Consider the following 21,289-nt stretch of genomic DNA (forward strand, 5'->3'; position numbering starts at 1 on the left):
CGGCACCCTCTTCTCACGGGGGTCACTGGAAACGCAAATCGGGGTGGTTGGCGCCAAGTCGCCGAGGCTATTTTGTCCCCAACCGGTCCGGGATCGTTTCGTACAAGTTCCGACGGAGTGGGCATCGTGTTGTCGAAATTGGAGAACGCGCGACGGAAGCGTGTCGCGACGCTCGCAGGTCTTTCCTGCTTCCGTTTCATACGAACTTTCACGTTATATTTCGAAAATGTCACTACTGCACCGCTTCGTTTTCAAGCGGTCCAGCCAATAAATCATTTTTTCCGGTGTACATTTAATAAAATAAAACTAGAGATCGCAGAACCCGCGCGTCGTTATATTCCAGCGTCAGTTGTATTAACTTTTTTTAGATTAATTTACGGAAATTACTATCGAGTGTTTTAATCAACGAATATAATTTTAATACAGAACTACGAGGATTCAATGCAGAATTTTATTTATATATCTTTATTACGATGGACGAAAAGCACCCGCTTACGATATGAAATTTATCGTCCCGTTTCTTTAGTCGCGAGGCAACACGGCTCTGCTTCGCCGATTCATTCACGCGTCTCATTGTGCATGCTAATAACGCGTGGAAAAAAAAATAGCGAACGAGGGAATAAGGACGCAGGGAAATAATAGGCGAAATGTTTCCCTTACCGGCCGGCAACGCCCGTAGTTACATTTTTATTACGGAAAAACGACGGTCACGCAGATGTCGGCCACTTGCTACTCGGAGAATGACGATTCGGTTGAAATCTATTCCTTCTGTTCGTCGCCACGGGGTGCCACCATGGGACGATGCATCTCGCTTCCGTGCCCCGTGGGCGCGAACCCTCTCCCCCTCTCTCCCACCCGGGCATCCCCCGTATTTACGCAACACGCCGCCGATTCTTCCGCAATTACGAAATGCATTCAGACGCGAGCGCGCCTCCGCTAACAAATGTCCAATCCAGCTGATTGCGACCGCTTCTAACGTTAACCCTTTATCGAGAGAACCAGGGTGCAACAGTAAGAAAAATAATCTTAGCTGTCGATCAAGTTCAGCCGGACCGATTGAATTAATTGAATTAATTGAATTAATTATACGTCGCGTTTCGAATTTATAATTGTTTTTTTCCTCGAAGTGGTGAGGACTGACAAATTTTTATATCACTTTATATCAATTTAGATAATTTTTTTTTCTTTTTTTTTTTATTGGATTTATTGACGCTAAACTTTTTTTTCGTTTCATCGAATTTAACTACGCACTGAATGCATTTCGAAATAATTTGCATTACTCTTTCCCACGGTACCAAAGTGTGGTCTCTAGGGTGTCTTTCGCATACAATACAGTCGCGCTTATGTCTAACCCCCTTCGACGATAATGATGTCATCAGATTTTCACAGATACTAGTACTGGTTCTTCTGTCCCATCGTTTTAAGCACCCAATTGCGATTCCGTTCGTTGCTTTCCGAGATTGCTCTCACGGCAGAGATAAGCGTGTAAGAGACAAGTTTCTTTTTTCTTTTTCTTTTTTTTTTTTCTTTCCTCTTCTCTCCATCTCATCTCGATTGAGTCGCGAGTATCGATTACTTGTATAAATCCCGCACAGACTCCGCATTGTTTTCTCGGCTTACTTCCAGCCGTTAAGCCACGCTTAAACTCGCTCGGACGAGGCGCTCGCTTTCTTAAAGGGCTACAATATGTGCGAACGGAGGGAAACGTGAGAGGCAAAGTCAGGCCTAAATAAATAACGACACGGGTCATTGGTAAAATATCCTTTACTTCGGAATTGTTTGATTCGCCGAGTCAACGCAATACCGCCAGATTCGGCACTTGTGAACATATTTCAATTAGAATTCTCAAATAAACGAGTTAATCATTTGAAACAAACAAGATACAAATAATTAAAATGTTTTTTTTTTCTCTCTTTTTTTTTTAATGTAAAGTGAAATGCATTTCTCTATCTCTAAATCTCATGAATTAATACTGTAATTCATACCGACTAATCGGCGTGTATACACTGTACATTCTCTTTACACATGTTTTTTTCTTTCTTTTTTTTTTAATAATACGCGTAACTTATATTATACATAATATTATATATAAATTTATTAAAAATAACACGTTACCTTGCTTTATCACAATAATCATTATCAATCAAATAAAAAGAAAAAAAAAAAATAAAATAAAATAGTTCTCTCTTTATATTATTACCTAAAAGGAATTGCGGATTTAATTCTCTGTTCGTCGAACACTCTCCATCCATCGATACTTTCAGTTAACCGTAGACTTGTATGGAGATATTGTATATCACTCTTATTCTCGTAATATTTCTCTCTTCTAAAATTTGATATACTTGCACATTAGACGTTTCGCTGTCGCGGTTCGTCTCACGTGGTAGCAATTTATTTTATAATTATTATTAATAATCGATAACTAGACTAGATTGAATTCCATTGATACCTCAAGCAGTATCCCTCAAGGATCGATTTGGTTCGGCGTTGCGGGCAGGATCGCTGCCGGTCGGGTCCGATTTTAGCCTGCTCGTGCTCGGCATCGATTCCCTGCGCTTGTCGAAATCGTGGCATAGGTCGACGTTAACGTGATCGGCACGCCTGTTGTCGGAATTCACCGCCGGCCACGTCTCGTCGTGCTTGATAGGGCTGATAAAAAATATTTTATTTCTATTCGCCTCGTCGTCGACGTACGCGCCGTTCTCGCCGTTTCCGCTCGCGTTCCTCACGAAGTCGTAACGCGAAACGTCGCATTCGTCGGGATTGTCGTAAGTGACGGAGAATTCCTTGGACTGGCAAATCTCCTTGCCGGACGCCGTGGAGCCGTAGCCTTTCGACAAGTGCTTCGACAAGTTTCGCTTACGCCCGGAAAGGAGGATGCTGTCGATTTTCATGAAGGGCACTTCGAAGCACAGGCTCCACAGGACAGATACCATCATCGTGAATACTAGATTGGCGAAGAACGCGCGCATCTAGCAAGCGAGAGAGACTTTTATATTGTCGTTATTCCTTAATTACGTTTTAATTTAATTAAATATATTCGTATAATATCGCGCTGGTAAAATGAGAGGACTAATAAATACAAAATCTTGAAACTAAGGAGTTTTCTTTTTTTCTTTTTTTTTTTTTTTTTTTTCTCAAGAGGCGAGCCTCTTAAAATTTTTGCGGCGCGGTGAAATTGCTCAACCGTGACCGCGAGACCTCCACTCTTATTTTACCTTCGCCGGGATATTTTAAGAACATTTTTCATCTCATTTACTCACCACGTTCATCTGCGTCAAATTGCCGGTGGTGCGAACAGCTCCGACGTGCGATAGTATGAATAGATAATGAGAGAGATAAGCGCAGTAGGTCAATTTGCTGAGCGGTATCCATCCGCGCCAAGAAAGTAAATAATTGACAGGACCTTGAAACGATTATCACTTTTAAAGATTGACGTTGACGTAATCCGGTTTAGTAATCGCCTCGCGCGCGCGCGTGCAATCATCACCTGCGTATCCGTGCATGCAGCAAAAAATGATCCAGGAGACTGAGAGTACAAAGACCTGGCGGTGAAAACCGGCGTAGAAGCTCGCCTCTAGCCTGTTATACACGTGAGTGTCAAGGTACATACCTCGGGGTCCAAAAATCACCGATAAACCGGCCATAATCGCGATCAGCCATCCGAGAGTCGCGTAACACTGCCGATTTATGAAGGTGTTTTAGCGATTTAATAGAACGTTATCTTTGCATTAAAATTAAACGCTACCCAAATCTGAGACAATTCAAACATGCGTGTTAATCGTGAAAATAATCAATTGATAGTAAAATGAGGGGGAAAGATTAATATTAAATAAAAGAAAACGCGGGAGCGCCAAACATTATATCGCGTTTGTAAGCGATACTTACAGTATGTAATTTAACTTTGTAAGATCGTGTCTTATATAATAAGTATCCAAGGCCCAATCCAATGACGTAAGCCCCAAATCTATTGTACGTCTTTATGTAGATTTCTAGATAAACCTGACTCAAGTCCATCTGTCTGCAACAATACAACATCCTGTTGAAATCACGAAATTACTTAAATCCGGCAATCAAGAGGTCTCGTGCAATTTTCTTGTAATCTTTATTTATTATCGCATATGTAAACGTCATATGAAGCGAAATAATCTTACGTGAATTTTGTAATTACTCGAAAACTGACCGAAAGCTTGTACGATATGAGAAAGAAAAAAAAAAAGGTCCGTGGATAAATACGTGAAGAAATAATAATAGTATTTAATAGAACTAAATAAGAAATTTAAAAAAAAATTGGCTAAATAAATAAATTAAAATTAGATGATTAAAGAAACTTTACGTAAAACTCGGATAAATTGAAAAAAAAAAAAGCTTGTTACATTTGAATATATATCTTTTCGATAAACAGATTTTTCACTTAAAACTTTTAATATTTTCTAAGGTTAAAGCGCAGTAAAAACTCTACACTCACTCTTTGTAATAGATCATCGTGCCCGTTAGTCGGAGACTGTAAGTTGTAATGAAGGGCACTAGGACCGAAAGGAACAAGCAGACGGCGAAAACAATGGCTAAGATCAGAGTCCTAAACTTGAGCATAGGGTACAGTACAAGCGGCGACAGCCAAAGAAACTGCATGTCGGTCGATAGGTACCAGGATTGAGACATGCACTAGAAGCAAACGTAAAAAAAAAAAGAGCTAACATCTTCGCTAAAATGTGCGCAAATCGGAAGAATTTTGAAAGCTCAAAACAGCACAAAATAAATAAATTCAGTAATAAAAAAAAATTTAGGCTTTTTATATTAAAGATATTAAGTATTACGAAAAACAACAGAATTTAAATACTTTAAAATCTCAAGTTTACCATATAAAACAATTGTTAATACATACGTTCAACGCATAATTGTTGTATTAAATTATTTAACATAAAGAGCGTTAAATTTTCCGCACAGTTCGTGTGATTGTGCTCAACGTTAACATTCTAGCTTAATAAATATAATTAAAAGTATACGGAAACAAAAAAAGAAAAAAAAACAGTTAATTAAAGAGCTAGTTTACCGTGTTCGGTACGTTAACGTAATTGTTAACGTAGAGTAAGTTGGCCCACCAATTCTCGCGGCAAAAGTTTTTGTTAGATCCGACCCAGGTATCCCAATGCGGACCTGTACCAAATTTGTCGAACAGAGTGGCATAAAAACCGATCATCATCGCGTAGGCCGGGGTTAATCTGATGAAAGAACAAACAATCAAAATCAGAAGGAAAAGGATAATTTTACAGTATTATTGCGTAGAATCTCGCTTGCTTCACGCCAAGCAAGAGAACGTCGGAGCGTCGTGGACTATCGCGCGAAAATATTAAATAAAAAAAATTAATTCTTGCGACAATTAATTAATCGGGCGCGTTCGCGAGTATCCAGTGCGAGAGAGAGAGAGACGGGCAGGTGGCCGGGGGGGTGGGGGTGGGAGGAAAACGGGCGTACGTGTCGCGCGAGCTACGATCTCCCACTACCCCCACTCTCTGTCCTTCTCTAGCGGTCGAGCGAGAATACGCACGCAGCACGTGCTCCGTACTTATTAAAAATCTAACGCACTGTCGACGGGCCAGGGGTACATAATCAGGCGTAAATTATCTTTCTGGATTGATTGTGCGTACCGGCGATTACGTCTTCTCGATAAAAAGTAAGTTAAAACCTCGTGCACGTGTATATTAAATTCGAGTCTCTTTGCCGTAAGCGTCGACCGAGTATAGTAGGGCTCGAGGAAAAAGGGTTTTGATCGACAAGTGATCGCGATAGATTCGGGAGATATTCGTTCGTGGTATAGGAACGCGAAGCTTGAAAAATCTTTTTGTTAAAGTATTTTTTATGGCAACGCAGTGATCTAGAGTAGAGGTCGGTCGGTCTCGCGTGCGGTGTATACATCTGGCGCGGTTATCAGGTGAAACGTACGTGGGTATGTGCCGGCCGGTCGGCTGCCGTAGTCGACTGTATATTATTATACAATATTAGCTGATGCGAAAAGACCTTTGCTATCGATAACGCGTACGTGTTGGGTGTGAAGTAAATACTTCACATAAAATAGTTGTAACGCAGTACGTTTATTTTTCGTCAATTTTGCTAATAAAATATAACTTTTTTGTTTCAGACGAGAATCCAGAGGAAGACTTTTGTCGAAGGAGCACCAGCCTGACACCCCCGGAATGACCAGTGCTGAGAGGAGGAGGAGGACCTAGGAAAGGCATCGGGCATCGACGAGGCAACTCACTGGTAAGGATCAATTCTTTTTTATCTTTGCCGTTTTAAGTTAATTTTGCGATATTTAATCAAAAAATCATAGGCGCGTATAATCTTTTTTTTTTCTAAATATAATAATTATTCAGATTTCTATAATTTAATTTTTTTTATTTATTTGTTACAGGATCATCTTGCCAACCCTCCGCCGAAAAGTGTCGCGCGCCGAAATTAAACTAATACGAACCGCAGCCGGTTCGTCGGTCGCTTCGGGAGTGCCGCAGTTATCGGTCGCTTTTTATTAAGATTATTTTTTCACGGGAGTTCCGAAAAATGACGCGCGAAAGTGTTTAATAATTTTCGCGATAGTAAATTCATCCGGGCGCGTTCGCGAGTTTCCTGTGCGCGGATGGATGGCTCGTCACGTTCCCATCTGAGAGGAGGAGCAGGCCCGGGGGGCATCCTGCATCGGCGGAGCAACTTTTAGGTAAATATAAATTTTTTTAATAAAATATTTATTAAATAAAAACTTAAACTTTTTTTTTAATTAATTGTTTTAACGAATCTACATGTCTACATTAATTTTTCTCTTTATGTTACAGTCACCGGCAGATATCTTCAACTCCGCTGTATGCAGATTGGGTAAGTCGCATGACTTTTTTTTTCGTAGTTTGTGATTGGGATTTTTCTTAAAAATTACCGCGCGCGTGGTTTCTTCCAGTGTAGAAAAAAAGAAGATTGCCGATTATATGATTCTTTTAAAAAACGCCAGCGTATAAATTGTTGGCAGAATTAAAAACATAAATTTTTGACGGAATTCCGAGCGAAAAAAAAAGGCAGTTTTATCGCGTACATAGTATCTTACTATACGTACCTTACATAACGATGAATATAGAGTCCTATCATGTCGAAACGCCATTTAGCAGCCCGTTCTTTTTTTGATAATTCGGTGTAAGCGAGCAAGGCCCCGCTCAAAAGAAAGAAAGTATCCGTGACGATGTTACCATTAAGCACCAGCATATTGTTCCAATCATTATGCATCTGTTTTTTTTTGTTTTAAATAAGAACGATTTTTCAATTTAATTAAAGCGCTGAATTTGAAAATTAGAAGGGAACAAGATTTTTTAATTGAGTTTGTAACGTGAAGGACGTACTTAATGAAACGAATTACTAAATTAAAGACACGTAATATATTCTCGATTAATTTTCACGCGAAAATTTTATAACGCTATGACTCACATGTGGAATCTGCGTGAGATCCATTTTGACACTGACAGCCTCCATATAATGAGTGTGTCCGTAAATGATCCAGCATATGCTGATAAAGCGCAATCCGTCCAAGCAGTGGATAGATCCTCGGCGTCTGTCAGTCCGAAATAGTTCTTTTCCATTCTTGTATAAAGAGAACGCCGTGAAAAGATCTGTCCAAGAAATTATCACAAACATTATCTCCGATATAAACCAAAATTGTTCTTATCAAAAACGAGCTAACCTCGCGATGATCCGCACGCAAGATTAATTAAAATTAAAGCTTGGATTAAAAATCAATGAGCGTTTTTTTACGCTTTCGTATCTTACCTCTCGATTTCGTCGTGCTGTCTCGCCATTGCATCATAATATCGTACCCCGTGCTGGCTATAATGATGAATGCGAATAGCGCAACGATCGATCTGAAGTTTCCAAACAATTGTACGAATTAAGCATTATACTGTCTGAGAAAAATTAGTTATATGATAATTAGAGAGTTATATTTACGTGTAACACCAATCGGCAACGTCCCAGGTTGTCTGGACAGTCTCCACGGTGTGACACGATTCTTTAGGAACATTAATAGTCATGTCTATACGCCCTTCGACCTTTAATGGATCGAGCGCGATCTCGAGAGCCTCCCGTATCTCCGTGTGATTGCAGGTAGATGGTACGCAAAACATCCACTCGTACTCGACCGAGTTTCCAGAATTCCATTTCGTAGCGTTCTACTTACATTCAGTTATTTAAACACTTTGAAAACTTCTATATAGGTTTCTTTTTTTTTTTTCTTTAATTCTATTTTATTTTGTTTGAGAAATTTTAATAATTATAACCGCGGCAATGAATTATTAATTGCGAACTCACCGACGCGATAGCGATGTTCACGAGCAGATCCCCCAAGTCTAATTCACGTCGTTGGGCATTGTCGTTCGCGTTGATCTCGAATTGCACCACCGCGTTGCAAGCCTGCCCGACGAATCCGTGCTCGTTCTTCACTCTCAAGCATTCGTCAAAATTTCCTAGCTGTCTGTAATTGCCGGTGATCACCCCCGATGGTATTTTAACCGAGGCATCGAACACTGGAACGACAAGAACCGTCGATTCTCTATTTAGTTAATCGCAGGAGCGCTTTCCGGCTTCGACTCAAAGTATTACTTTAGTTTTAGCAAGTATCTATATTCGTCCGAATTTCTGGAGGGCGTTTAAGAAAAATATATGCTCCATTAAAATTTTGTAAAATAGATTGAATCAGGATTTAATCGCGCAATCGTAAAGCTTCAGTGAGAAAAGCTTCCCCGTTTGCGATACATCACTTCTTTACGAAGCTCGTTATGAATTTGCTATCGATGCATTTTATTGTTGCGTTTTCTTATATATTTTTTTTTTTTTTTTTTACGAACGTTTATGGTATTCCAACTCTGACGTTTTAACAATTACGCTCTTCCTTTCAACCACGTTTTATATTAAACATTCTGAAACCGGTTGAAACAGTCGCAGGTGTAGCCGATGCGTCAAGGTATTCTTCTGTCCTCAATCCACGCCACAATTAGCCAGCGTGATTTTTTTTTTTTTTTTTTTTTATTATCCTTTATATATCCGGAATCATTTTATTGCAGATCTAATCAGAGAATAATAATCGTTGAAGACTGATATCGGCAACATAAAGGGTAAAAATAATCTTCGGTCAGTTATCAAATGTACTCTGTAATTTCATGAGTCGTCGTTCTTGCGATTAATTAGAATATATTATTATAAATTTAAAATCCCTTAATAATTAATTAAAAAAAGAAAACTTTTTAAATATTGTATAACTTACTAAAGTGATTACAGCAATTATTAGTATTATTTTTCTTTCTTTTTTTTGTATCAGAATTAGTAGCTATATAATTAATTTCGATATTAAGATTTATCGGTTGCAGTCTTTTTCTTATTTTTCTGTTTTATTTATTAATTTTTTTTCTGTCGCGCGAGGTAGATAGGCAGGATAGGCGGGTTTTAGAATTTTGAATTTTACAAGAAAGGAAATAATATGATTCATCGAAACCCACGATAAAATATCCGCGAGGACAAACCGCGCGTTGATCAAAAGTCACGTTCAATTCCAAGAGTATGCTACTCTGTGATTAATATTATTAGTCATATCTGTGCGCATCAGTGTGTGAAGTTACACTATTTGAAATAAGACTTCAAGGTGATTCCTTGGAACTGTAACGCAGAGCGGTCTCAATGTCAGGAGTTCATTAACTGCGGAAGTGCATGACGTCGATAAGATAAGCTGAAGGAAAGTAACTTAAAAAAAAAAAAAAAAAAAAAAAAAACAGATAAAAAAAAAGAAAGAAAAGAAAAAGATATCTAAAAGAAAATAGAAGATAGCGTATTTGCGGTGTTTTAATTTCCGAACGATAGCGAGCGTAGTTGCGTCGATTTTCGATCTCTGTGCCCCGTGATTCTAATCGAGTACCTAATAATTAAAACGAATCGAAGATATTTGTTAATTTCTTTCCCTTCGGGGAAGCCTTCTAAAGTCGCGGATTGAATGAAATCCGAGGCGTACACCCTCCTTTCTCTGGTTCGAGCACGTTAAACCGATCCAACTCCTTATCGTCGTATAAACAATAGCTGAATCGCGCGATGCTAGTCGGATCGCGGCGATTAAGTGACGTGCAGGCCAGGAAAAGATCGATCGAACGATCGATCGATCGGAGGCAGGCTTCTGATACACAAGGACGGTCATCGGCCTCGTGGATGCATCTCGCTGACCCAGTTTGGTCCCGCGCGTACGACGCACATACCAATTACATCGGTCAATATTATTGTTTCTGCGCGAATATACGCGCGGTAGGTCATGTTAATTGCCATTTTCTTAACGTCCACGATGGTACAAAGTTATAGCAAATGCCCCGAAGCGATCGCCACATTAATAAGAATTAGTTCTTTTCGCAAATGCCTTAGCACCCGATATTACTTACGTTATCTCAAATCGGCCGGTAATGCGAATGGATCCTAGAATTTATTCCGAAGTAATTTCAACGATATTACGACAGCTGATGATTTATTAATTATATCAAGTCCTCCGCGAAGGCGATTTTAATTATTATATATGTATATATTTTTTTTTTTATACACGCGTTGTCTGTGCTTTCTGTAGATAATCAATCAGATCTTAATTAGTTAATTTTTTTTCTCTTTTTTAATTTTAAGTATACGCTTTAGAGATTTAATGTTTAATAAAATGATAGTACTCTCGCACACCAAATACCGTAATCGTAAAAAAAAGAAGGAAAGAAGAAAAAAAAATGGAGAAAATCTATTTAGCGCCGATATCGAAAGAGGCAAAAATGCGCGGATATGCATTTCATGGATATTCATTAAGTGTTGCATTCGCGCATTGACGTAAGAACGTATGGTAAACACGCCAACGAAATAATTATCGCGGCGAGATAAGAGTTGTCATAATGCAAAACGGCCAATGATTTACGCAGCGATGATTCGTGCGCGTTCGCGCGCGTGCGAACGCGTGGGTTAAGCATCTCGCAACGGCCGCGATGCCTTGTCACCGATCGGCATTACGCTATTAATATCAATCAGATCAATGTCACCCGTTTAATCTGTGCTAGCCCAAGTGTCACGGAGACGATAATTCGCCCGCAAAAATGGACACAAGGCTCTTTCGATCGTGCCACGCGTGAATTCGACTTCGATGCCGCCAGTCTCGAGAAATCGCGTCGCGCCAATGCGATCTGAATTTTGAGATCCGGGCTATCATCCGATCGCGCATCAGAAATCGTATAATCGTCTTGATTCGCGCGTTTATAAATTTGCGAAAAAGAAAAAAAAAATAATAATAATAATAAAAGGGCGATAAAGATTTTACGACTCATCCTCTGTTGCGTGCGTTGCACTCGCTCGAGCGTTAAATAAAAAAAAAAAAAAAAAAGAGAGAGAGAGAAAAAAAAGAAGAAGGGACACTTATCACTCCGATCAATCTTTCCTATTCGATCCATCTTTCCTATCGCCGTTATCTATGAAGCAATTTAGAGATTGAAATCTGATAATTGCCGATATGCATCCCACGTGGAGTAACGCGATATCGCACGCAATATTACATGCCCGATAACCTCCCTTCGATAATTGCGCGTGCAATGTCCGATAATTACTGAATGTTCAAACGTAAAAAATATATGTAAGCGATCGGCAATCGCTTGGTGATCTCACGCGGCGCACAACAGACAAAACAATACGTAAAGATTATATAATGTTTTTTCCTCCACGCCTGGCTCTTCTTATTTTCCCCCCGCGAAGGATTCGAATTTATTTTCCCACCGAAAGACGAAGAAACCGCAATTATTTTATCAAGATGCGCATAAAAATTTACTGTTTGATAATTAATTTGACTTTACGATTTTCGGACAGTAAACTTTCTTTGGAAAGTTAAGCGTAACGTTAATCAGATTTAACGACTCCGGTACGCGATTTTTTTTTTTTTCTTTTTTTTCTCTTATCGTTAAACGTCGGGAATCGAATAATTCCCAATAGCCTTTAATAAACTGCACTCAATTTAAATCCTGAAGATCTAATATCAATATCTTAATTATTTCGGGCGGGAAATATCTGGGAGAAGTCTGTGGCTTCGATATGAAAAGATTCGAAGGAAGGAATCAGGCGCGATCTAGCTCTAAAAAAAAGTTCGTCGCAATTTCTCTCGTTCTTCATTGAAAAATGATTTCGATCGAGTTTCACTTACTTTGAAGCGCCCAGGGCGTGTACCTCTCGAGTGCCTCGAGATAAATCTCGCCGTCGCGGATGCATCTCGAGGATGCGAATTCACGTGGCACGAAGGGCTTCGTTAGGACGTCCGTAAGGACGACTTCGGGTCTAGTGCCGTCGATCCCAGCTACCGCCAGCAGAACCGATAGACTCACCCACCATCCGAATCGCGTTCGCTCCATGTCTTCTCTTAACTTCTCTCGGTCAGCCGATAAAGTTGCTATCGAAATTCTCGTATCGTTTGCTCACGTTGCTTCTGCCTTTAAGTATATTTCCTACGTGAGCAATCGGCCGCAGGCGCGTTCGCGTTGCAGAGGGTTGACGTGGCTCGCGACCCTCATGCCGTCAGGATATAATTATCTTCGACGACGATCCTACGAATCAAGTCCTTCGAATCCTTCGTCTTCGAGGCCGCTAGCGAGGTTTCCCCTTTCGTTCGCTGTCTACCTCCCCTCGAGAGAGGTGGCTTTTTGTTCGGTTAAAGGAAGCGCTGCTGAGAACGGGCCGCGGGGCTCGCCACGCGGGGTCGCGAAGCTGCCGGCGTCGAAAGGGTTGCGCCGTCTTGTTTCGCGTTCGTGTTTCGCACCCCGTGTTGTTGGTTTTTTTCTTTTTTTTTTCTTTTCTTTTACGAAAACTAGGAGATATATCTTTGTTATGGTAAAATAAACGAATGAAACACACGAAACTTGAAACACGCCGACTGACTGTGGTGTACACGGTCCATCAGCGCGCTGGTTCACTTATATATTGGACGAACGGTTCGTGATGGGGGTAAGGGAGGCATTCCGTGCTCCTCCGACTGCCGTGGCCATCTCGGGGTCTCCTCTTATCGATATAAGTGAGGATTACGCGTTCGCGGAGAGAAACGCCGCCGCCGCCACCTCCGCTGCCTCCGGCGTCGTCGTCGGAGAGTGGGAAGAAACACAGCTCCGTTCGACATAGCGACGGGTGACGGCGGTGAGGAATTCGTTAATGGCGAGCGAGACGGGAAACCTGCGGAAACCTGCGGATGGACGACGATAAGGTGCACACAGCTGCTTGCAAGTGCGGGGCAATAAAACACGTAACCACCGTTATTGCAGTCATATCTGAAAATGACCATTGATCCCGGCGTATCTCGTAAATTTGTAATAAAAAATCCCAATTATTATTTGTTTTTTTTCCCCTTTTTTCTGTAAAGTTAAATATAAATTATACAGTACGTATACATATATGTATATGTATATATTTATATGTATATGTATGTGTGTGCTTTTTTATTTTTAATTCTATAAAATATAGTTAAATCAATATGTAAAATCAAACAAAATGTTAAAAAGATACAGAACAGAATAGATGACTAGAATATTAGAACACGAAGAAGGAAATGGAGACAAGTAAAAATTAAATAATAAGAAACAAGGAAAAAAAAAACGGTCCGTTTTAATCTGTCGTTATTTCCTCGAAGGATAAAGAGTAAAATGGAATATAAGAACACGATTTTCCTCGTTGATAACTAAACTATTTTCCGGTTATTTTCATTTCTATTCTTTCTTTTGTCTTCTCTTCTTTTTCTTTTATCTTTAAGGGAAAATTCAAAAATCACAAACTTTGTTCAGGATCGGACACACTTTGAAAACCCATAGAATTTTATTTTACAAATTTTATCGACGCTGTGGCTTTTATTCCGATTGCGAGAGCAATGGTGTTGGCTCCTGTGCACGATTTGCCATTTACTTTTCTCTCTATCGAAAATGGCGGATTCGCGGTTCTAGCGCGGTTGTCTCACGTGTCGCGACCGGACGACGCATCGAAATAATTGCGAGTTCATTAAACTTTAATCATTTACTTCGTTGCACACTTCTTTTAATCTCGGCCGATCCTCGATATGTCAATCACCTTCTGATTTATTCATCGTCGAAAGGTTAAAAGAAAGGCATTTTATCGCCTCGGGGGTCAAAGAAGTGACGTAAGGCTTGGAATTCGTGAAGAAGTCCAAAATTTCGAAAACTCGTCGACGTTGCTTTCGTCGTTGGTTCATTTTTTTTTTTTTTCTTCTTTTCTTTTTTTCTAAAGAAAGTTTAGTTTCCATTAGAAGTCGCATAGTAAGTTTCACTTGGAAATGTCGAGGAAAAAAATGTAGAAAAAAAGAGGAAAATTACTGGCGAACGGTTCGCGAGTCGTTGGAGAACGCGGTGAGGCAATAAGTTCGGGAAAATTTTTCGGTGGAAGAAAAGGAAAAGAGAACAAGAGTGATCTTGTGCTTTTTCTGGCGCATCTGGCCGTTTTTACGGAAGTAGCGATCGGCAGATCGTAGCCACGGTCTCGCATCGATTTCGTTCTATCGGTCAACTGTTTCATAGATCCGATCCGAAACGAATAGTCATCACACAGATATACGCAGAGGAGAGGCAGCTGTTGTACATTCAGCCCAACTAAGGACTCTTTAATCTCGTTCGTTTAAACGCTAAACATGCACATGTTTAGGTCAAGGCCATTGGATATGATAATCGATAGAAATAAAGAGACTAGTGCATATCGCCGACAGTTGCACAAGTAACACTTCGAAGGTTATCCAATATAAGTTATATGGTTGCGTCGGCTCTTTTCGAGATTTTTTGTTTTGGTTTTTTGTTTTTTCTTTTCTTTTTTATTTCTTTTTTTTTTACGCTGTGAGCTTTAGCGATAAATTTCATTGAAGATTCAAAAATATCATTAATGTAACATTTTATAGTTTTTCTTTTTTTATTTTTTTTTTTTTGCAATTAAGTACTTTATCATGTATAATTAAAAATTTTATTTTAAATTCTTGATAATAATAATAATCACTACATAATTTTAAAATAATCCGACGATACCAGCGTGCGACACATTATTCAAATAAAAGCCGCAAATGAAAAAGTCATCGGATAGATATTGCAAAAGAAAAGGAAAGAGTTCCTTTTCTTTCCATGTACTCGATTTTAATAGAGAGCTTGACTTGTAAAATTTTCGAAATCATGTCTCGTTCGATAAGTAGACGAAAAGTTTAGGCCACCACTTGGTCATTAGCTGGAATTTAATGGATTTCTATTTTCGGCTGCTGTAGATTGTAATTCCTTTTACGAAATATGCGGTGTGCTCGTTGGGAAGTTGACCAATGTTTTCAACTTTCTCAACGCTGTGGTCGAAAAATGTAACGTAAACGTAGATCTTCATGGGACCCACATTAGAGGAGTTGCTCAAACGCAGGTTCGATTATAATTAGCGATCGCAGGGAAAGGGAAAGATTTACAATCGCGATAACTGCGTAAACAAGTGCTGTAATCTTGATTGTGAATATTTTATAATATTCCACCTGTTATCTTTTCTATTAAATGAGATTCATATCGGAATATATCGTCTTCGATCAATGATAATATAGGGTCATTGCACGTCTATCTACGTGTCACTTTCATACGACCATCAATTCGAATACAATCTATGACTCTTAGGAATGTTAAAATCTTTTTGCGATGATAAAAATAATAAAGACGTCGCAAACAAATTGAAGTTCATTTACTCCGAGTATTTTGAGAAAAGTGCAATCTCATGATTAAAAAAAATAATAATAATAAAATCAAATTATTTAAAAGCGTTAAAGTAATTGAAATTAATTTCTAATTTACGAGATTCGGGAAATATTTTTATGAGCGTTCATCAGTTAATAAATGGTTGAGAAATTGCTTATTTATTGTTATTTAATTAAATATTTCTACATTTTAAATATGTAATATTAAAGTCCACAGAAAAAATATTTTTATTCTTTTTTCGAAACATTACGACAGTATTAACATTATTTAAATACATAACAATAGTTGGAAATTCTTAAGAAAAATAGCAAGTTCGAAGTTTAGAATGAGATACATTGTCATATTAATTAAAATTGCGTGATATAAATCTCTTACATCTTTTTTTTCTTTTTCGCTAGTTTTCGCATGTAAAATTTCTTTTTATTAAATTTTTTATCGATACATTTCAAATATATATAACCAATGGAAATTTTCCAGCTAAGCGACACGGGTGGACATATACAGCTCACTATGTTTAAACATATAATGAACCATAAAGGTAGAATAATGTTTGTCGTTAGCTGAAAAGCTCCCTATATTTTTTTTAATGCGCACATTATATATAACATCCAAGAATTTACACTGTCACCCACGTAACAGGATTCTAACAGGATATTTACAAGCTTTGGATTCCATTATTAATTCCATTATGCATGTTTATTGAACTATTTTATTTTAATTATATAAGCTATAATATATTACAAAAAAAAATTAATAATAATAATAAACTTGTACCAGTGATGAAATTAGATAAACCCGTTCTTCGTAAGGTCAAAAAGAATCTATAAAATCCTACCCCGCATAAATCACCTTACCACAAAATAGAAATTAAAAAAAAAAGGAAATAATATTGCATTATTAACATTAGACTTGTAAAAATAAGTCATTCCGACCCATTATCGTTTACCATCCTATCTTGGGAAAGAACTCTTTGCAAACATCCTCGAGCACCCCCTCTGGCGTCTTCATGGAATTTACTTTATAAACTAAACCCTGCTGTTCGTACATTTCTATTATTGGTAAAGTGTTTTTCAAGTAAGTTTGATGGCGTAGAATTAGGGACTGTTCATTGTCGTCGCTACGCCCACTTCCTGTGGCACCGCGATTCAGGCATCGCTTCGTACAAACTTCCTCACTGCACTCGCAGAATATTACGCCCTTCAGGATAACTTTCTCAGCCATCACCTATCAGTAGCATAAATAAAACGAGTAAAATTATCAGTACATGAATTACATAAACTTAAACTTTGCATACCACTTATAGATAATCCGCGATAGTAATTTGACGACGTATTCGAACCTAAGATATATTATTGAATATATTGCAATTTTCGATACCTTAGTCCAGCCGTCCAGGTTATCTTGATTTCGGGGAAAGCCGTCGATGAGAAACCGGTGGTATAAGTTCGCGGATGTTTGCATGGCACGGTCGATGAGGCTGCATGTGATCTCCACGGGTACGATCGTGCCGTTCTTGATGTGTGTCTCGATAAGCTCGCCATACTCCGAGCCCGGCTTGGCACGTTCCTCGCGCAGCAAGTCGCCGGCTGATAGGTGAACGTAGTTGTACTTGTCAACGATGTAGCGGCAAAGCGTGCCCTTACCGGCGCCTGGGCCGCCTAGAATAAACACCACCTCTGGTTTTTGCGTCGTGACGGTGGACATCGTGCGGATGCAACGTCGCGCGCCGGCCACAAGAGCCCGTAACATGTACTGGAAATATGTCTATGTATGTATATATTAGCACGTCGTTCAGTTCAACTTGTCTAGCACCCCGTAGCACCCAAGCGTCACAGTTGGCGCCATTTTTAAAAGCCCCCCACGTGGCCGAGAACGTAAAAAGCTCCGCGGTTGACCGAATCGGCTTTAGAGCTTTTAATTACCGTCCAGAATTAATCTGTTCCGAAATAAATTATTGTGGCGATTTTGATAGGATCATCGTATGCGTTGTAATGTTGGAGAGTATCCACTTTGACTCGCTCACTCGTATAGATTTTAATGAAAAATATGTATCTAATTGATTGATCTTTCGGTGTATATAAAAAAAGAAACTTCGTGAAAAATAAAAATCGTTGCTCCAAGCGTCTAAGCGAAAATTAAAGGTTAGACTGATTAGGTTAGGGTTGTCTGTACGTACACAGGTATAACACGACTTGAGTCGTAATGAACTGACCAATCACAGTCGATTGAGCGCCTCACATTTACGGCACTCGGCAGTGCATTTTTGTGCACGCAACGCACTAACGTTCGGTACCTCGTTTACAGCACCAAAAAGGTTATGTGATCGTAATCGTCGCCAAAGATAAATAAAATTAACGAAACGTAATATATTGCTGGACTTTTAACAGCGTTGTGATTTGGCGAATTGAACATTTACTTTATTGCGACGCGTAAAAATGGGCAAGGAAAATGAGTCTGAGAATAATGCGAAAAAAAGGAGGAAATCTGTAAACGCGAGCAGCGGAACAGCGGCTTTGAAAGAGGGAGACATATACAAGGTATAGGAAATCGAAACAAAAAAAGGTTTTTTTATTATAATAAATATTTAGTTCAGAAAAGTAGGACGTTAATAATCTACAGACTTGTTTTATTTTAGACAATAATTAGTTACGAAGAGAAAGAGGCTATTGAGAGATTGTCTGAGGACGATTCCAAATGCTTTTTGGTAACTTGTGACAATATTCGAGCAGCAATGACGAAGATAGCTAAATTGAAGTCCAGTGGTGACTCGAACGTTTGTAACAGATATTACACGTTATTTTTTATTATCTTACGTTAAGTTTATATTAAAACTGATTGAAAAACTTGGTAAAACTTAGGTAAAAGATGAAATCCGTGAGCTACAAATTCAAACGTCCCTGGCTTTTATAGAACTTAAGAAATTAAATCGCATGGAAAAGTTCCGCACAGAATCTGCACGCGATTCTCTAGTGGCCGCAAAGAGCAGTGTTGACAGCAAACACTTGCATTTGCAAAATTTATTATATGAAGTAATGCATTTAAAAAAAGAAGTCATTAAATGTCTTCAATTCAAGTAAGTTTTTTATTTTAATGCAAAAGAAAACGAAAAAAAAGAGAACTGTGGAAGGTACAAAATAACTTAACTTTGTTTTAGATCTAAAGATGAATTGATAGAACTAGTTTCTGAGGAGGAATTTTATAAACAAGCTCCAGAAAATATCTCACGACCTGTAATTATGCGTATAAAAATTTTTTGTAAAGTAAATGGCTTTCAGAATTTTATTTTGTATTTCTTATACGCTAAAATTTATTTTAGGAAATAACAAAAAATAATCCTCATCAATTGAGATTGGCTCGTTTGGAATGGGAATTGACGCAACGTAAACAATTGGCCGCATTGTGCGATGAATTGACAGAAAGCAAAAAGGCAGTAGCGTCTAGTATCGAAACGAAACAGACACGCTTAGACAATCTAGCACCGCAATTACGTTCTATATTAGAAGTAAGGAAAGTCTATTAGCTTAGGAAACTTGCAAATAATTACACGCAAATTTTTATTCTCAGGCAAGCAAACCATTGCAAGAAAGCCTTGGATTGCCATTAGACAAAATTCGCCAGGAACATCAAAAGGCTTCGTTGCTCGCGTCTCCACTCTATGTATTGTATGCAAAAGCATCTGCTTATAGGGACGCTTATGGTACGAAGATAAAATTGGTTAAATATTCTTAGAAGATAAAATTTTATTTTAAATATTTTATTATAAAATTATTTTGTAGATAGTACATTATTGGTTAAAGTCGAAGGTGATGAGGATGAAGCAAAACGTGCAAACAATCACGATGCTTTACAAGAATCTGACTCAGATCCTGACAATCAGTCGGAAAATATTGTAGAGGAAATACCCGTACATAAGAAAAGACATCACAGATTATCTAGAGAAGCCAGACAAGAAGAAAAGCGATCGAAACTATTGCAACGACATCCGTTGCACGTAAAAATAGTTATTACATTAAAAAGTGAGTTTTGATTTAAAAGAAATTATAGTTTTACAAGATATAACATATTTTTTTAATATCTACATTAAATTGACAGATAATTTTTCAATCGTGAGCGAAATTTTATTGCAAAATTAAATTTTTTTTAGGTGAAACGAGGCTAACGCTCCATTTTTATTATATGATACATTTAAAAGTTATTACGGTAGAATCGAAACTCGAAACAGAAGACTTGGGAGGAATTAGTGCCGGGTATGTACATTAATTTTTTTAGATTTTGATTATCTCAATTAGTAATTTTTATATATACGAGATTTTTTTCTCTTATTTTTCTTGACATTTAAAATAATATATTTTTGCATATTTAATTGATAGAGACATGTTAGTATCTGAATCAGTTCTTCGAGAATTGTACCCACGAGATTTAGGATTGGAAAGTCCAAATCCTGCCAATCAGTATCAGCTGTCGCGGCATAGTTTGGGATCGTTTCCGTCTTTGGGTCTAGGTATTCCTTACAGATGGGCGCAAAGAATGGCAGGTCTACACTTTGTCGCGAGTGACGTAAGCGAGCAACAACAAAAGGTACTTATGTTACGGAAATTTGTAACATAAATATATAAAAAAATACAGTCGACAATTAATCTATTAATAATTTACGCGATGTATTTTTAATTGAAGCTCATCTCTTTGTCGTTTGTATTTGTAGCTTTCAGCCCAAGAATTGGCACAAGATTGTGTGGAAAGTGTGTTAAAGGAAATTAAACGACGTATAAAAGCGAGGCTAGACTTATGTATGGAAATACGACAATTAGAATCCGGCAATCTGCCGATTTTTATTAGTACGACGGATCCCGTGCCACAGAAAATTTCAACGTCATTGCATCGATTTACGACTATGACCTGGAAAAATTACTCAAATTACATTGCCTCACCGGAATTTTATCAACGAGGATTAGTGTTGTCCGTAGATATCTTTTACGAGGCTGTACTTCGTCGTGGCAGTAGTACGATTATCATATCAAATTTCTTCTAATTTAAATTAACGATTACTTTTGTATATATTTAAATTCAATATGTTTTAGGCGAGCTTATAGCCAGGATCGCTATCAAACCAGATTACCCTAAGATAGCACCGGTATTCAATATAAGTATTAATCCATCGGTACCAGCGTCTGCCGATATTATTAGAGATATCGAGAGAGAAGTAAACGTGATGTGGACCAAGTCTCCTACGTTAACGGCACAAATACAACGGCTGAGAGCATGCTTTGACATTTATTTAGAAACTGAGAGTATGGCGCCGAAGGAAAAGATATTCTTTTATCCCGTAAGAGGCCGGACTCGCGCTCGACCGTACAAATATTTGTCGTTGGGAGGGGGCATATTCACTCATCGTTGAATTTATTATATGAATATTAAGAAATATGTATTTCTTTCAACTTCTTGTCCTTATAGGTATTTGTAAAAAACGTGAAAGTGCTTTCTAAAATTACATTTTCAACTTGAGAAGGTATTTAAAT

The 21,289-nt window shown here is 38.3% G+C and overlaps 3 protein-coding genes and 1 long non-coding RNA gene across 5 annotated transcripts; 2 read left to right on the forward strand and 2 right to left on the reverse strand.

Moving 5' to 3' along the window:
* Positions 1-1,760: 1,760 nt before the first annotated feature.
* On the reverse strand, positions 1,761-13,745 carry LOC139111562 (nose resistant to fluoxetine protein 6). Of its 2 annotated transcripts, none has more exons than XM_070671944.1 (12): positions 12,221-13,745; positions 8,341-8,555; positions 7,981-8,201; positions 7,804-7,895; positions 7,465-7,646; positions 7,100-7,266; positions 5,054-5,222; positions 4,469-4,665; positions 3,889-4,021; positions 3,491-3,680; positions 3,264-3,406; positions 1,761-2,972 (listed from the first exon to the last, which is right to left on the reverse strand). In XM_070671944.1, the coding sequence occupies exons 1-12, from the start codon at positions 12,423-12,425 to the stop codon at positions 2,451-2,453; spliced, it is 2,436 nt and encodes an 811-aa protein (XP_070528045.1). In that variant the 5' UTR covers positions 12,426-13,745; the 3' UTR covers positions 1,761-2,450. The 2 variants fall into 2 exon arrangements, with proteins under 2 accessions (XP_070528045.1, XP_070528046.1); XM_070671945.1 differs by having other exon boundaries at positions 2,742-2,972; positions 3,264-3,422; positions 12,221-12,855.
* Positions 5,811-7,097, forward strand: LOC139111598 (uncharacterized). The gene is made up of 3 exons (XR_011547234.1): positions 5,811-6,261; positions 6,413-6,712; positions 6,828-7,097. It is a non-coding gene; the product is annotated as an uncharacterized lncRNA (long non-coding RNA).
* A 2,167-nt stretch (positions 13,746-15,912) lies between the features above and the next one.
* Positions 15,913-17,787, reverse strand: Dak1 (cytidine/uridine monophosphate kinase Dak1). Its single transcript, XM_070671992.1, has 2 exons — positions 17,151-17,787; positions 15,913-16,997 (listed from the first exon to the last, which is right to left on the reverse strand). The coding sequence occupies exons 1-2, from the start codon at positions 17,520-17,522 to the stop codon at positions 16,716-16,718; spliced, it is 654 nt and encodes a 217-aa protein (XP_070528093.1). The 5' UTR covers positions 17,523-17,787; the 3' UTR covers positions 15,913-16,715.
* Positions 17,788-17,903: 116 nt separating this feature from the next.
* Positions 17,904-21,282, forward strand: Thoc5 (THO complex 5). Its single transcript, XM_070671956.1, has 11 exons — positions 17,904-18,310; positions 18,409-18,546; positions 18,632-18,846; positions 18,928-19,003; positions 19,090-19,275; positions 19,338-19,470; positions 19,550-19,789; positions 19,918-20,020; positions 20,144-20,351; positions 20,476-20,773; positions 20,852-21,282. Exons 1-11 carry the CDS (start codon positions 18,209-18,211, stop codon positions 21,166-21,168), a joined length of 2,016 nt encoding a protein of 671 aa, XP_070528057.1. The 5' UTR covers positions 17,904-18,208; the 3' UTR covers positions 21,169-21,282.
* The last annotated feature ends 7 nt before the right edge of the window (positions 21,283-21,289 follow it).

This window comes from Cardiocondyla obscurior, linkage group LG24, assembly GCF_019399895.1.
Source record: "Cardiocondyla obscurior isolate alpha-2009 linkage group LG24, Cobs3.1, whole genome shotgun sequence".
Classification (NCBI taxonomy): Eukaryota; Metazoa; Arthropoda; class Insecta; order Hymenoptera; family Formicidae; genus Cardiocondyla; species Cardiocondyla obscurior.